The sequence below is a fragment of the Merops nubicus genome, unplaced genomic scaffold (assembly GCF_000691845.1).
Source record: "Merops nubicus isolate BGI_N331 unplaced genomic scaffold, ASM69184v1 scaffold8590, whole genome shotgun sequence".
NCBI classification, from domain to species: domain Eukaryota; kingdom Metazoa; phylum Chordata; class Aves; order Coraciiformes; family Meropidae; genus Merops; species Merops nubicus.
Genome location: NW_008580827.1, coordinates 15,440 through 33,383, shown reverse-complemented (window position 1 = coordinate 33,383; position 17,944 = coordinate 15,440). Strand labels below are relative to the sequence as shown.

The 17,944-nt window shown below is 39.0% G+C and overlaps 2 protein-coding genes across 3 annotated transcripts in view; one reads left to right on the top strand and one right to left on the bottom strand.

Annotated features, from left to right (window-relative positions):
• Positions 1-741, top strand: part of LOC103774258 (chromosome unknown open reading frame, human C4orf27) — a gene marked incomplete at its 5' end in the record, with an annotated part of 8,053 nt that extends 7,312 nt beyond the window's left edge. The window contains one exon of the mRNA XM_008941686.1: positions 693-741. Within this exon, the coding sequence (XP_008939934.1) occupies positions 693-741 (49 nt within the window). The remainder of the gene's footprint in view (positions 1-692) is intronic.
• Positions 742-3,583: 2,842 nt separating this feature from the next.
• Positions 3,584-17,944, bottom strand: part of CLCN3 (chloride channel, voltage-sensitive 3) — a 26,760-nt gene continuing 12,399 nt past the window's right edge. Inside the window, exons 7-12 of one of the 2 annotated variants that reach the window (XM_008941502.1) lie at positions 17,044-17,589; positions 12,283-12,469; positions 10,282-10,680; positions 8,368-8,584; positions 6,024-6,099; positions 3,584-4,350 (exon numbers count right to left, since the gene is read on the bottom strand). In XM_008941502.1, the coding sequence (XP_008939750.1) occupies positions 4,192-4,350; positions 6,024-6,099; positions 8,368-8,584; positions 10,282-10,680; positions 12,283-12,469; positions 17,044-17,589 (1,584 nt within the window). In that variant the 3' untranslated portion in view covers positions 3,584-4,191. The remainder of the gene's footprint in view (positions 4,351-6,023; positions 6,100-8,367; positions 8,585-10,281; positions 10,681-12,282; positions 12,470-17,043; positions 17,590-17,944) is intronic. The other variant, XM_008941575.1, reaches the window with a different exon arrangement.

Here is a 17,944-nt window from a genome sequence, read left to right as displayed (position 1 = left end):
CCCGCCGTATGCCTGGCTGGGGCTGCAGGGGGGGAGCAGGCACGGGTCCTGCCGTGCGCGTGTGGGGTGGGAGCCGGCGCTGGGGCCTGGGGGAGCGTCCTGTGCAGCTCCTCAAGTCTGTGTGAAAATAACAAGTGACTTTGTACGAGATGCAAACCAGTTGTTTTCATGTGCATTGGTCCGCTGCTGTTTTCTGTTCATTACACCAAGAGCTTTATATTCTCAGGCAACTGCTTGAAAGAAGTCCCCAGACCAACAGCAAACAACATTTTCTCTCACTTGGCAGCACCGCCAGCAGAGCAGTTTGCATCATTCCTACTCACAACAGTCCTGTCAGGCAAGCTTATAAACTACTAGCAACATGCTCAGGTCTCACACTTGTCCCTGTTTCATAGTGAAAATTATACTCAGAAAGATCCCTTCCAGCATTAACTAATCAATAATCCACAGTGTAACTTCAACTGCTTCAACGGTGTCTCTTGAGTTTTTAAAGGAAGATCATTTCAGTTCTCAGAATCACAGGCCCTACCTACTTTTGTAAGTTCCATAACACCACCCCTTTCACTCAGCACATACATATTCTCTTTATTCAAACATAAGCACACAGACTTTTTAATGGACTCAGAATTTTATGGTTTACACATGAACAAGAGGTACTTGCTTAAAAATTTGGTCTCCTTCCTCCTTTTTAGGTTTCAAGAAGAGACCTTCATATCGATGCCCTGTAAATCACACAAGTAACAAAACAGTATTTGCATTTCATGTTGTTATTTAAATATGAGCTCAAGTCTGCAGAAATGGGGACCTTAGTATGGATTAACAATGAATTCAGAAGGAAAACTATTACACCAACTGAAATTAGTGATGCTGGACATCACCAATGATATGTCACCAACACATGTCTAACCATTGTTTTTAGAACTAGAGGTACTAAAACTACTATGTAGAAACTACGTGATCCTGGCGTCTAGGCAGTAAAACCATCATCCACTTTTAACTCTTTTAACAGGAAGCCAACTTTTCTATAATTAAAATAATTCTTTTAAATGTCTATTTTGGAAAAAATATACCCAGTATTGATCTGTTTGATCTGGCTACTGATCTGTAGCCAAAGATGAGGCAAGTATCTGCACCTCCTAAAACTCATTCTTTTCTTTCTTATCTGCTTACTGGTTTTGAATGTAAAATTCCCAGCTGTTAATTTTCTCTCAAGGAAAGTAAGTACAAAAATCAACACAGGTAGTTTGTGAAAACAAGAAAACATCACAGAACAATAAATGGTCATACAGAAGTTTTTAATGCTTGATTAAATCATCACAGTAATCAGAATTTTTTTACTGTAATGATATGCAGCTCTACCACACTATTATAAATAAAAACATTAAGATCAATATTAAATACAGCTCTAGGCCACATCACAGATTAACAAAGAATGCATTCTTCATGAACCGGAAACTGAATGGTTTAAAAAGGAAAAATGCTGACACTTTCCCCTTCCCATCCACCACCTTGTTTTTTCCAATTAGTCACTTGGTAAGGCGTCGGAAGTTTACGTTAGAAGGTTTCTGTTGCACGGCACACGCACGCAGACACCTGGTCATGGTAACCTCCCACCTGTGTTTACCAGAAGACATTTCAAATGTCTACAGGGGAAGCTGAGCAGGTCAGATGAGCAAACAGATTTGTCTGCAGCACTCAGACTCCGTACTGGAGCTGTGAAACAGCAGGTGTGTGAACTGCATTTTAATTCAGACACCACAGTCTGTAGGATTGGGAGCGAGTTAATCCAGGAGAGGCAGCTGTGTTTTATGAGAACAGACATGACAGGGGTTTCAAACATGTAATGCTCTTATATTCTTCCATGGCAAAAAAAAAAGATAACAAATTGGCATTGCAGATGACTTCCAGAGCTGCATTCTATAAATGGGCCAAATCCTGCTCTTTGTGAAGCTGCTTCTGCCCTGTGCCACGTAACAAGAGTGTATTTTGAACCACTAGCCCTGACTTAGGTGGAAGAATACAGCATGTCGCTGCCAGGCCCCGGCTTTAACACAGCCCAACTCCCTGTTCCAGTTTCAAACCCGTTTTTGATACAGGGGCTGATCACCACAAGCCCACTGGCACGTGTCACTTTTTGCTGGTTGTAGCTGCTGCAAGAGATGAGGAGATGAGATGCAGATGGCAGTTTTATACTGAGAAGAACTGCTAACTATTCAGCAGAGCACTTAAGCACAGGCATTATTTCGGAGCTTGCTGAAAGTACCAAAATTTCGGTTCAGCGTATTGTACTTGACATAAAACCACACCAAGTATTTTGCAAATAAAAACATTAGAGGTAACAGTGATGAATGCCTTACAGATACCTAAAATTATCATTTTAGACTTTTACAGTTTATATTTTTGCAGTCTTGTGGGCATTTATTGTTCAAAGGAGGGCTATATTGTTATTATAAAATTGTCATATTATTCCATATTATACAGTGTGATTTGTCTGTCAGATTTCTTAATTTTTTTCCCTATCTGCTTTAGCTTTACAGCATATTGCCTTTTTACCTCTGCATGTGTCTGTGGTGGCTTGATACAGTGAATATGAAACAAATTAATGTAGTGACTGGAAAGAAGTAGGTAATTAAGTTGGGGATCTGTCAGTTCACCTTCTTGTGTGGGTGTTGCTGCTGAGCTCTAAGTCCTGCCAAAGCTTCAAGTACTGGATTTGGTTCTGCCCTGCTGCTTATCTTCTGTGGCTACCTATCATTTACACCCCTATCTACCTGGGAAAAAAAACAGTCAAAAGCAATCTAATAGTTACAGTTGCTTTCGTCCTATTATTTTTAAAACCTTGCAGTACTTTAAAATAAAATTTTAACATTACTGCTCCAGTTATCTGCTAGTAAAGGAAAAAGGAAATCTTACAGTAACGGCAGTGAAAGTTATATTTGAAAATGACCTTATATACTATTGGATCATAAAGAAGCCACTTTATTTAAACCCTTCATCTAGTTGTAAACGTTTGCTAATCCTCCATCACATGCAGAGGATTATGAATTATTCTATAAAATCACATTAAAAAGTTAATTAGTTATGTGAGATATCAACTGATTCATATTTAACAGACTTTTTAAATCCATACAAATATAAATAAAGAATGGTAAAATGTCAAGAAAAATAATATACATTTAGTGCAAGTTATGAGTTACATTTCTTCCTACCATGTCAGCAGTGGAACGTCTTTTGTGGAGAAGAAAAAATAAAAATTACCATTTTCAAATTTTGCAGAGGGGGAAGAAAGATCTCCAGTGTTGTAGCATGCAATTTTTACCAGATACATGTATACAGAATTGTCCCAGCTCTTAACTACTAGAATAGGAGTATTTTGCCCTGTACTGCACAACATTGTGATAGAACATAGTGTTTCCAATAATACAAAAATTGCATAAGACCAGGTCACGTTACTGATAATCTCTGCAGCAAACCCAGAATTTTTCTTTGAAATGCTAGTTTAATCTGGTTTCAGTATTCCTCCTATCACAACAGCACACGGGTTGAAAGAAGTCTCAGGTGGTTGTTACAAGGCGTGACCTGCTCGGCCTGGTTTTGCTGCAGCAGATCTGTGCTGCCCCTAGCACTTCTCCATGGACCAACTTAGGGGTTTCATGGCACGAGAAAAACCTCCATTCTTGGGATTGAACCTCAGTAACTCACAGTACATCTCAATATGAGAAACAACTGCTTCAAAAAGGGCACACCAATTTTAAAGAGGCTTTGTTGCAGCTCAGGAGAGAGAGAAAAAGCTCTTTGGGAATGTAGAAAGGTGACGTGTACCAATTAATAGGTTTCATGAGTTAACACAACAGTGTTCAATGGTAAAAAGGGCAAGACCTTTCAGTCTCCGTAGGATGGCTCAATTCAGGAAGATCCCTCCAGAAGCAGGGACTATAATGCATCTCTTCAGTGACGAAGCACCAGGCTGGGGCTGGAGGATCCGCCCCCTCGCACAGCTCATCCACTGCACTATCATGACAGACCTGACGCCTCGGGGTGCATCCAGTGCAGGACAGCAGCTCTCCCTTCCCGTGCTCCCGTCAGCCTTCGTCCTCGACAGATTTTTTCCCCAGACCAACTCCTCATTTCCAGCAGCACCGTTACGCAAAAACCTGGCTCTCATCTCTGATTTTAGAAGCATCCCCCAGACTAAAGTGTTGTGCTATTCAACAAATGAACCTCCTCTTCCGTCTCCTCTCTCTCCTCAGCTATGGGTTTCAGTTGAACATGATGGAGGCGGGGTCTTGGTTTGCCGTCTGGGCCATATGACGGAGGATATCTTTTTTTGTTATAATGCCAAGGAGGCGCCTGGAAAGGATAAATGGAAGATCGATATTAATCCAAGCAGGAAAATAATAAGGCAGAACAGATCTGCAGCCAAGTCCTTTTTGTTGACAGGAATAGAGCCAAAGTAAACAGCCTGATTTTTCTTACTTCAACAAAAACATTTTATTCGTCAAAATATGGAGGAACCACTGGTTTGTTAAAAGACAACGTTACTGAGACACCGTATCAGATGGTCTCTGACGGCTGTAGTCCATTTTAATGAAATGCAAGTAATACAAGTAGAGCCCCTGACAATTTTTATTTAACTATTTGTTTCTACAAAAATTAAATTTTTATTAGAGTATGCCAACAAAAAAGTAACAGAGAGGGACAAAGAAAAAAGAGGTATAGAAACGAAGTGATATTGATCCATTTCGTAAGGGAGGCATGTTCTGACCTAGCCATCAGGAGTGAGATACCACCTGATGGCCCAAAATCCTAAGAGCAGACCGAATTCCCCTCCATTTTTAAATCCTAAGGATCCTTCCAGTCTGACACACTGGGTCAGGCTGAACGTATTCATAGGAGCACACATAGAACTTTTTGTAAAATAAACAACAGTTAACTAGGTTTTGGAATTCACAGCTTTAGAAAATAAACGGTTAATAATAAAAGAATATTTTCATTTTCCAATTTAGATGCTGTGCTCTTATGGCAAGGTCTTCATGGCTTTTGAGATTATAATAGCAAAATACCAAAAAGGGTGAGACTGTCTAAAAGGATAATATCACAGGAGAAGCAAAGAGCAGAATGGATGAGCTGCTGCCCTTGTTATTCTGGTTAGTACATTTTGGTTTGTCTTATTGAAGGACGCATGAAATACTTGTGAAATATTAGCATAAAATGAGAACATAATTAGCATGGTTTGCACATAAGCAGCTAAACCTGGTGGGTACGTTTAGGAGAGATGTAACTAGCAACCTATGTCCAAATTAAGACAAAGTCTACTGTCTCTCTAAGGTTAGTTCACAACATCATGGTTAAAACAAGATCTAGGTTCTGAAGTCAACAGTCAACACAAGCAGCAAGCCGTGTAGTGGCCGAGGGTATCACTGAGCGTTTTGTAAAGGAGTACAGTAACTGCTGTAGGTCACAGCAGCAGAATCACAGGACTTCACATAAAATCACAGGACTTTACTGAAAATAAGATACTTTTAAAAAAAACCAAGTTGGTAAAGGGGTGTTACAGGGAAGATGTAATGGTGTGGCACATTAAAAACATGCCTGGCTTTGCTTCTCAAAAGACGCGATACTTGCTTTGCTATTTAACAGCTGTTTAAAGCTGTCAAGATCAGAAAAAGAAACTGGTGTATACAGAAATTGTACTTTGCAGTAAGCAGGGAAACAGTATTCCTAGCTGCCTGCTGTCCCACCTGGGGAAATCAGCAGATTAAGTCCATGGATCTATGTGATATCAAGAACAAAAGTATCAGAAAGTCTATTGTTTACTTTCCTTTAATGTTGTGACTAACAGTACACCTATATTATAAACAGCTTAATTTCTGCAAAAGGATTTTGCATGTATTAATACAGATTTTTAGCGTAAGATTATTTCATTGTTCAGCTGATGTCATAGAAGCCCTGAACAGTTCACAAGTTTCATGCTTCCCTGACGTCTAATGTGTCTAATTATGAGATCTGATATATCTAATCACCAAGGGTTCGACGTGCTGCTTTAGTTGCTCGAGATGCTCTAATATGTTCTTCTTTGTGATGATCCCCAAGACAATCCTGAAACAGATCATGTTATGCTAATAACTGTGTGTGAAATCAAATGAAAAAAAAATTCTAATCATAATGAAAAAAAGATTAGAGCAAAACACACAAATAAAAAAAGAATGGTTGCATGAAAGCTTATGAGATATTTAAATGAAAAATGATTTAGCAGTTGGCACCCTTTCCCTTTTTCCCTCTCCCAAAATGGTGAACACAACTGGATCTTCAAACACCGCAGAGCAGTACATTTCTCACATCAAGTACACATCAGGGAAGCACACTTCATCCCTTCTCCCCAAATCTACATCTCTTCAGGTGTTAGAAGCACTGAAACTAAAATCTACTTTATTGCCTTTGCTTAGCGATTATTTCTCCTCACACATACAAATAATGATTCAGGTTTTAACAAGCCACAGTAGATGAACAGAGCCTTAACTGTGTAAAGTCAAAGCAACTGAATTTTGAAGCTGCCCTACAGAGCAGGGTTAACTGGTGTCCCTAGAAACAGGCAAGTGCAGACAAATTTCTCATTCATGACAGTATAAATCAAGAGCAACTCCCTGGAATGGACTTTCAGGTACAAATTCAGAAGTGAGGCTCAATCTTTATCAGTTTGTCTGTCATCGGCACAAGTTTCTGCACAGTTCCTGTTCCAATCTGGATTGGAACCAGTAAATTGATGTGTGTCTTTATGTGGCTGTATCAAATTTGCAGGAAATTTGCCAAAATACAGATTAGTCCTTCATGTCCACATACCATGGCTAAATACTGCTAGTAGTAGTATTTACTATCTGATGTTGCTGTAATGGACAGTGTGCTCATGGAGTATCACAAGTTTGTAAACTGAGGCAGGACAGCAAATATGAATGTTTGAAAACAATAAATTATTAAAGCCATACTATTTGCTGCTACTTTATCATAAGTTACTTTAAAATTTATAGCACAGTTTGCCATAGCTTTGCACAATAAGCTTTCTTTAGAGTCGATCTTAACATCAATGTTTGATCACTCAACCACAACAGAAAACTAAGAAAAAAAAAAAATCATCGTAGTAAATACTCTTCACTGAAGTTTCATCGATTCAAATCTCCCTCCACAAAGCAAAAATGCCTGCACTGACTTCTGTCAGATCATGATGTCCTGTCCCCATCAGAGAAAGGTTTTTTTAAGTCATTTTTGCTTCTGAAAACATCTACTCAACATTCAGTGCAGGGGTGTATTGAAAAAAACAAAAACAAAACAACTGGACAACACTTAAAATACTTTTGTTTTAAAATACCTCTGAAAAAAATAAACTTGGGAAACCAATGTGATATTTAAATATCTGCCACTTAAAGCAGCAGTCCTTTTGCCCACAGCAAAACAAAGTCTCACTCATATTTCAGGTTTCTTGGGTTCCGCCCCGTGGACACTGAACCTGAATAAGGTACCCACCTTATATAGCAGACAATACTTCACTGCCCAGGTGCCTTAAAACACATGCTAAAGGGAAAGCAAGATACTATGGTAGGAGCTGCAATGTTGTGTGTCAAGCACAGATACAGGGATGCAAAATGTTGAACGAACAGCTACACATAAAAGGATCATGTAAAAAAAGGAGTAGTTTAGGTAAGAGGCAACTATAACGAACATTCATGTTTCTATGCCAAGGACTGATATATTTATATTTAATGGGTAATTATATGACAACTCCCTACAGTATCATTCACAAACATTCCAAATCTTAAAATTACTTTCTTAAAATATTTTGAAGTGTAGAAACAAAAGTTACTCAGTATTCCAAAACCAAGGGTTTGGTGGTAATTGCCATCAGTAAACTCCAGAAGTAGAGACACTGACTGGATCCTTTCCTCCCTTGGTTTTCATGAACCCGGGCATTTGTAGATGTTCAACAGCAGATCCACTGCACTTTGCCAAAGCACTGACAGGACCCAGGAAATACAGGCCTTACACTGTGCACCACACAAGGCTGAAGTTCTGCAAGACAAGCTGCCTCTTCTCCACGTGCAAGTTGCATACACAAAACTCACCAAGTGAGAGCTGGTTTTTTAACAGAACACCTTAAAATGACTGAAATCACCTGCCTGCTTACTTGGAATACACGGGAGAAGTAAGAATTTAAGAGAGGTGCCACAGCACAGTTACGAGTCCTCGGCTGCAGTACCGAACTCAGGGGCTCAAACACCATGATCCTGGAATATATGCTGGTTGAAATACTCTTATCATGGAAGTGAAAATAACTGCCTCTAACAAAATGAGCAGCACTCCTGCCACTGGACTCACCCGTTGTGTGTTACAAGGCACTGCCTCAGACCCAGCTTCCGGAAAATATCCACCACTATTTCCATGGGTGTGTGGTCTGTCACGGTGAAAGGGCTCATATCAAGTATACTTCTAAGCTTCAGAGGTCGAGGGCTTTCTGCTGGAAGCGATGGGGTATGCTGGGCAAAACAGACCCTGGAACTGCCAACAATCCCTTCCTGCTTCTTTCTAGCACTTTCTTTAAAAGAAAGAGGGGAGGGGGGAAAACGGCAGAGGAGGGAGAATTTACATTCTTGAAGTAAGATAATTTAGTACAAACAGATCAATCAACACTACTCGACTCTGATGTTGTTCTCTAGATGCTGATCCTCTGCTCTGTACTGTTCTGATGTCTTTCCATAGCCACTGCTTTAATCCTAAGAAGTGTTTGTGCAGAAATCACATAAGCCATCTACAGTAGAGCTTTAGCCATTTTTTGGCTACCACCTTTCTCATGCCAATAAGTAACTCCTATAACTTACTATAAAGAGGTGGGAAGACTTAAAAAATAACATGCAGAAAGCACAGTGGTGGCTGCAGAAGAAACTGTCAAGGGGAAAGCCAATGTCAATTGACAGCTCCTCTGTCATGATTCTGACTGCTGTAATTACTGGTTTGAAACCAAAGCAGTAATAACTGATCACTCTGAAAATGTCTTCTTGTTTATATTGAATTTATTTAGCTTTTTGTGAACTAGATCCTCTTTCTTTTAATGTCTTTATCACTTTGGTGACAATGGCATCCCACCCTGTACCCTGAACTATTTCAAAAAATGACTCTCTTAAGCCAGCCAAATCTAAGACTAAACAATTTGCTCTGTACAGTCTCAGCAGCTGGGATGTCCTACCTGTGGAAGTGCATTATTAGAGGAATGTTTTCCCATTCCCTCATTTACTCTTCAGTAAATGCAAACTTAAACCAGTATGATATCTATAAAAACTTCCAAGTTTTGGACCTTCTTGTATACGCCACAGAGTGTAATACCACAGTATACACAGTATTAAGACCACAGGCAGGAGTTTTACTGCAGTAAAATGGTATGGTTTTGACAAAAAAAAAAATTTTTTAAGTTTCAGGGGACTTTTGCATCTCTGTCTTAAGTGCCTTTGTTAGAGATACTTGTCAATGTAGTCTTACGAATTACAGAAAAAAGTAATAGTTTAAGATGCAACTCCCATGAATGAATTATGCACTGAATGTTTTCTAACATTTTCTTACATGATAATGATTTTTGTCCATCAGTTATGATAGTATCCTCAAAGTCCACAAAATTTTTCTTGCCAGGGCACAAAGCATTGTCACAAGGACAACACAAGTTCTAATACTCACACAGAGGAAGAGGGCCATTGATAGAGCTCTTGTACTCATGTGCCCATGGCCAAACTTTCCATTACACAAATTGAAAAACAGAAACCAAAAATAGTTAGTATTTCACTTCTCTCTCTGTGATACAATCTTAGTTGTTGTAACATCAAGTAAATAACATACTGTCATAGAGAAGTATGATACACATTTAAATGTAAAAATTACTTGGACAGTAATTCTCACAGAACCCTGCTGTTCTAAAATGAGAATGACTCCATTTTGAAGAAGACTGTTAGTGTAGTGTCACTTGAGGAAAAGAGACACTAGCAAAAGCCTCAACACAAAAGCACCAGACTAGATGATGGTTTGGCCTACTTCAGTAGGACAACTTTTGTCTTTGGGACAGAAAGCTAAACATTTTCTCCCTTTCAGAGCCTGCTACTGAAGGTATCAATACACTGCAGTCATGGAAGAGACAGACTGTGCGAGGTATCTGAAAGGAGTCCAGAAACACACAGAGTAAATTCTGGCTTAAGCTATAAAGTAATTTAAATTGACATATATAATCATGCAATACTGGAAGATAGTTACCTATTGCAATAGTTAAATCTCTTCTTAGAGCAAAGCCCACCAGTCTCTGTGATTCTTTTGACATAATAACAGGAAAACCATTATAGCTGGTTTCGTTGATCAAGTTTTCTATGTCTTCGACTGTCATGTTATCCTGTGTCAGAACTGCTAGAGGTGGATCACTTCTTCGGGGTCTCATAACATCAGCAGCCAGTGTTGTGTGAGTAAATTCTTCCTTTGCATCCAAGAAAGGATATCCATTCAGTCGGATGTGTGCCTCATAGATGCCTTCCCTACCAAAGGCATCTCCTACCCACTTACTGGTCATGACTGCGGCCATTAGGGGCACAATATATTCCAGGCCTCCTGTTAGCTCAAAGACAATAACTACCAGGGACACAGTCATCCTTGTCACACCACCTGCAAGAAAAACAGCAGCCAGTAACATTCTAGTATCAGCAGAGAATGAATTTAGAATTTCCTGCCTTCCTGTTGAGAACTACAAATGTAACTTAGCCATCAAAGGTCATCTGACAAACATAATTCTGAGAAATAAAACTAGAAGCCAACAAAAAAACAAAAAGGATCACAAAACTTTTACAAGTAAAAAAGAGAGCTTTAGGGAAAATTCCTAGAAAGTGAGAGAATAAAGGGATTCAAAAAACGTGCAGGTACTTCATGTAAACTAAGAACAGAAGTATGTATGACTCCACATCACACCTAGGTTAAAAATCCTGCGAAATGCACGGAAACCCAGTAAGAGAAGAATTTGGAAAAGGAATGGAACCAATGCAGAGATACTAATACAGGTAGCAACACAACAGCTGTTTTGTCCAAAGGACGAGGGATTTAATGCTGCTCCTGAATCATACAAGGTAAAGAGAATTCTGAACTGATGAAAAGAAATCTTTCTTGGACAATGGGAAGACAGGGATTATATTTCTCTTTTGTTTGTATTCAAGATGTTTTTTCTGCCACGGCTCCTGATGCTGTATCTTCACTCAATAGAACAATATGATCTTTCTTTCAATGCAGAGATACTAATACAGGTAGCAACAAAACAGCTGTTTTGTCCAAAGGACGAGGGATTTAATGCTGCTCCTGAATCATACAAGGTAAAGAGAATTCTGAACTGATGAAAAGAAATCTCTTTCTTGGACAATGGGAAGACAGGAATTATATTTCTCTTTTGTTTGTATCCAAGATGTTTTTTCTGCCACGGCTTCTGAGGCTGTATCTTCACTCAATAGAACAATATGATCTTTCTTTCAATGCATTCAGCAGTGATTCAAGTTGCACTATTAAAAAACAAAAACTCTCAAAAAATGAAATTTGTACCACTAGTTTGATTGCTCAAATATACTTTTTCCTCCAGTAAAAGGTCTACTTTTTGCAGAATATGTATTAATAGCTTTTAAGATTAATTGCTAACACAATGAAGTTATAAGCTAGGACAAGACAAGACCTCAACAAAACTCTCCTAGTTTAGGTGTCCAACTTAAGCCTCTCACTGTGAAGCTGATTTTCAACAATTTGTGAATCAGATTTGTTAACGATACCTCAAACTAGACTCCTCAAATCATTAGACTTTCCTGAAAGTTTTGTTTGGATTATGAATTTCAAGAACATTTTTTTGCAATTCATGTAGGTGTGGCAGCTGATCGAGTCATCTCCTTGTAATAATTTCAAAAGCATTTGACTTCTCCAAATCGCCTACTGATTTTTCTCTGACTGATGTAGCAATGATATTTCTTGACAGCAGAAAGAGAAAGACAACACTACTATTTAAATTCTTAATTTTGATTCTTGAAATTGATATTTCTCATCCATTTATATTTCACATATTATTCCTCAGATCATTCGGGTCTGACAGTCTCAGGTCATGAATGTATTACTCTGAAGAGAGAAGTCCATGTAACAAGGTGTTCCAAAACTGTACGCTCCTATATCTCCTTTCATTTTTTAATCATTATTTTGACAACATACATCAGATACTTAGTTACTTTGTTCAGTTTTATTTACCTAAGCACGCAGCAGCACCAACCATGGCATAAAGGCCGGGTGTAATACAGTCTGCTCCAACTTCACACCACTCCTTGAAAATGAACCAGTCGTGATGGTAGTAAGCCAGCTGCTCCACTGCAATGCCCACAATCCTTCCTGCTATCGCTCCAATCGCCATACTAGGTATGAACAACCCGGATGGAACCTGCAACAACACCACAGCTGCTCTCATGCTGATGGGAACATACCTCACCCATCTTTTTTCCAGTCTTTTTTCCTCCCAAAGATATGCAAATGCTTAAATTGTCAGGTTAAAAATGTGTAAATTGACCTGGTAAGGTTAGCAAAACTTCACACAGTGCTTTTGATAGCTCTGATCAACCTGGTTAGCTGAGTCTATTTTATGAGCATGTTTGCTTATATTTTACTGTATTTAAGAGCAAATCTATCACTAATACAGGGCCACAAACTAGACTCTCAGTGCACAATTCTTACCATGTATGTGCCCAGCCTGAGCTGTGCTACTAGTACTGAAAAGTCTTCCTTACTATTTCCCATGTCCCTTTATTACTTCATGCCACTGAGTCAACATTCACTTACTGAACAAGCTTTGCACCTAGGACTGCCTTCCCAGACTGCTTCCTAATACTGCTAGAAGTTAAGTGGCCAACTGAACAGGTGATTTTCAAAAGAGGCTTTGCTTACTACATTGCAGTTTCCCATACAAGAGTGTATTTTGAATGGTAAATACATGAAGAAAACAAGACGAGACAGCTCCCATTGCAAAAAGTATGTAACACAGTCATGTTAAAAAAAAAAATTCCCACTGTGATTTTATTTATTTAAACTGTTTTTCTGTTATTAACTGAAACCTGAAAAGGCCACACAGCCACTAGCATGGCTTAGCAAAATATGACTGCAAACCTTGCTTCTATCAGCAGTATCATAAGGAGTGAAGGTTCATCCGAGAAACTTCTGTTGTGTATCTTCCTTCCTCCTCAGGAAGTTAATCTTTCTAAAAAGCATACTGGAGTGCCAATGTCTCATTAAACTGGAAATGCCTGCTGCTTCTCCTCACAGCAGTTAGTAGTATCAAAATACTACAGAAAAATACACTGTGACTGAGGTACAATCTGAATACAAATAATGAGTAGAATTTTTACTTTATCTAAATGCACCTAAACCCATCTTGTCAAAATAACTTCATTTAAAAAACTGCACTCCTGGTGTAGCAGAACACAATTTAATTTTTTTCCACTACACAGTTTTAAAATTTAAGTATTGTGCAATTCCTAACTAGATTTTGCCATGGAATCCAAGAGCTGGTGCAGAACACAATCTATTTGCTATTACTGTTATATTGCAAATACTGGGAGTTGCAAAGATGATTTCTAACACATAAACCAAGGACAAACATAGCAAATTTTGTGTTTGAAAGCCAGCAGTGTAGGTTTTTTTAGGAAAAGTTTAATAACACTTTATTCCCATCCTGAACTGCCTAGGATTTTAGTGTTGGTAGCAGTAACTATTCAATGCTATGATTTTTGTCTAACACCCAAATTATGCATTTATAGAATCACAAACATCATTTAGGTTGGAAGAAACCTTTAAGATTGAGTCCAACCATTAACCCAGCACTGCCAAGTTCACCACTAAACCATGTCAAGTGCCACATCTACACGTATTTTAAACACCTCCGGGGATGGGGAACCTACCACTTCTCCCAACAGCCTGTTCAAGAGCTTTACAATCCCTTCTGTGAATTAATTTCTCCTAGCACCCAACCTAAACCTCCCCTGGCACATCCTGAAGCCATTTGTTCTTGACCTACCACTTGCTCCTTGAGAAAAGAGACCAGCACTCACCTCTCTACAACCTACTGTCAGGTAGCTGTAGAGAACAATAAGGTCTCCTCTCAGCCTCCTTTTCATCAGACTAAACAGCTCCAGTTCTCTCAGCCTCTCCTTATAAAACTTGTTCTCTAGGTCCTTCACCAGCTTTACTGCCCTTCTTTGGACATGCTCCAGCAACTCCATGTCCTTCTTGTAGTGAGAGGCCCAAAACTGAACACAGTATTTGAGTTATGGCCTTCCCAGTGCTGAGTACAGGGCAACAATCAATGACTTAGTACTGCTCGCCACACTATTTCTGAAAGAATTAATCATGCATCTAAATCCCTTTCTAAAGGTTTAAATAAAATCTTTTTCCTGAGTGAAATTCCTTCTTGGTGAACAGTTCAACAGTACCATGAAAAAACAAGATTTCAGACATAAAAGTAATTGAATAAATCTTTTAAATTGCCTCAGATCCTAGTCTGCTACAGCAATATGCCACACAAACTCAGTGTCCACATGGAAATTCCATCCAAACTGCTTCTGGTCCTTTATTAATGTAAATTTTTTATGCATCTAGCGCCTCCTCTTCTCTCCATGGTATGTGGATGATGGTCAGAGTCTAACCAGAATTACGAATTCACAGCTGCAGTCATTTGCATAAGCCTCTGAAACAGCAGTCAAAGTGGAGGGAAATGTTCACTGAGAAGCAAGGAAGAATGTTAGGTTTCACCTTGTCTCAGGCTTTCTTCTCCAATGCACGCCAGCCTAACTCAAGTTATCATATAGAGAAGATTTGTTCTGTGGCACATGTATCATCTTTGAAACAAACAAGGAGTCAGGATATGGGTGCAACTTTCTCCTTCTCTGTAGTGCAGCTGCATACCAGTTGGGTTCTGAGGCAAAGCTGTAATGCCACCTCAACTGCTGATCATCAGCATTCAGACACAAGGAGTCAACTGAGTCAACTGCTAGTAAGCAGTACAGTATGCACACAAAAGCCTGAAAGAAAATAAAACCAAACCCAAATGACTGCCGGATCAGCGTACGGCACTGGGAGCAGCAATGGTCACAATGCCCCACAGGCAGCACCTAAACTGATTTGCCTACCTCACAGGAAAAGAGTTCCAGTGGGGCAGAAGTGTTTGCACGTAGCTACAGGTCTAGGAACAGACCTAGAGAGCCCAGAAGATCCTTTAGTAATAACTGACATGATAAAATAGTTGTCTTCTTATTTTTTTCTTTTTTGGATTTGCTCCTTCTAGTCATAGAAATAAAGCTTAAAATATAAATAAACGTAATATTAAAGTACTATCCCTTTCTCCAGATACTAGCCAACATTTTAACAAGTTATGTGCTTCAGAGAAATCATAAGTTATAAACTTCAGAGAAATGTATGTAGCACAGTCCTATCAATGACAGCAGCATGACTCCTCCCCTACTGGTGAAGTAATACATATATTCTTACAGCTTCACAAAAATACTTTCACAAGCTACAGATGCTGAAGTTCTAAGAAAATGAACCAAAACCAAATTAAGCATAAGCTCTACTATTCTGTACTCCAGTGAGTTCTAATACATGAAGCGTGATCCTGTGGTGACAGCCCCATGAGAAAGAGACATATGCTCATGAACAGTAAAAAATGTTATAATGCTCAGAAGGGCAGAGCCCTCGGTATAAGTGAAATACAGTAGGTGAATAAAACCCAACACATGAGATTGGAGCCATCACTTTATAGGATTAATGGCTGAAATTCTGACCTATGGAAGACTAGCATTTAAAATACATATGATGGATTTCTCTTACCATATGCCAACATATGAAAAACAACTTCAAGTAACAGACTGCAACATCTTCTAAAATACCAGCATATGAGAAATAAAACACGATATTGTTCTATCAGCTACTTAATGACAGAACAGTTGAGGTTGGATGGGACCAATCCATATTGTCTACCTCTGCTCAAGCAGGGTCAGCTACAGCAGGTTGCCCAGGATTGCATCCAGTCAGGGTTTGAGCAAGGCTGGAAACTCCACTAGTTCTTTGGATAACCTATTCCAGTGTTCAACCACTCTCTCAGTAAAGCAGTGCTCTCTTATGTGTGCACTTACATGGAACAGCAATGTAGACCGAAAAGTGAAAGCCAGTTTGAACACAAATCCTTCTTAGTGAACATCTGACAACAATTTTGTGTCAAGACACATTTGATAATAATGTAGTTGGAAAAACTATGAAGGGAGTCTGACAAGACAGAAAATTATGAAGTCTTGACAGCTCTACATCAGTCAGAACATAGTCACAGACTGGAGCAAAGCTGAAGAGAGCTCCAAAACAGATTTATAAAATGACTGGGGGGAAAAAAAAAATTATGTTGGTTTGAAATGCAGAAGAAATTCTCACTACAGTCAGATGAAGAAAGCCTGCTTTCTAGTAATGACATGCAATAATGGAAATTTCAGGAAAGAAGTTATCATCAGCTCCCTTTGACAGTCTGCAGTAATTAAACTTGTGTGATAAATGAGGAGAGTGAATTTAAAAAAACACCTACAAGTTGTGCGAGAGGTACAGTCTTTTCTTCTTTCACAAAACAGGACTAGGGAACCTGAGTGGTTATGTTTGAACTCAGCTGAATTCAGCTCTTGGAAATTTCAGAATCATCCTTACGACTGAACCAGGCCCATACAAACAGCCATCCCATCCACTCAGTTACTGCACCTATTAAATTTAGCACATTCCTGTTCAGCGGAACTAAGGGCTAGTCTGAACTTAATTAAACTTCACACTGTTTTCTGCAAGACCTGCTTATTTAATCACAGTCAAAAAACCCTTTCTAAAAAAAACTACACAGGAAAAAAAAATCTATAAACAGAGCTGAAAGACGGAAAATAAGAAAGGCAATAATTAAATAATCATAGCAGATGATACAGTCATTGCATTCACACTTACCTTGATACCAAAGGTGAAGACTGTCATGATTATTTTAAATATGAGTGCTAAACACAACTGCCATATAGCTGAATAGACGCCAGTGCCTGCTGGGCGGTCAGGGATATCATCCACTATTTTGCTTGCATTCATATCATTTCTGTAGTCACACAGGGAGGAGGATTCTAACGGCCCACAGTCTGTGAAGAGCTCTTTAATAAGCTCACTGGTGTTTAGCCTGGTATATGGATTAGGAAATGCTATGACAGCTGTTATTGCTGCAACAATAATAACTTCCAGGACAGGATACTTCCCAAATTTAGTCGATTTGCGTCGACGACACCATGCGATGTTTGCTCGGATGAAAAATGCTCCCCAGAGTCCACCAAATACTCCCAGAAGAATAAAAGGAAGCAGTTCAAAAAGGTACCAAGGAGTGTGATATTCCACATAAAAAAGAACTAGGCGGCTGTTACCAAAAGGATTGATGGACCTTAAAACAAATGCAGCTACTAAAGCAGCAAAAAATGATCTCCATAAAGTTTTCAGTGGGAAATAGTAACTGACCTGCAAAAAGCAAGACATGAGAATCCTTAGTGTTTCAGTTAAAAATACGGGACAGACCATTTTATGCACATGTTACAGTGCTGCTGCTCACATGGTATATGCTACAAAAAAAAAGTATTCTTAATGTTATCAGTGTTATTCCTGTCACTTGGGGCACTGGTGCTCCAGCACATGCTATATTTTTAAAATGCTCTACAACAACTCATACTGATATCAGTTTTAAAGTCAACACTAAAGCAGTATTGAAACCACTGACATTTTAAGACTGTTAGGAAATAATGCACAGCAACTTCTGTTTAAAAGCTTCTCCGTTTACAAGCACCTCTTTCTAGCACTCCTAAGAGCCAGATTGTGT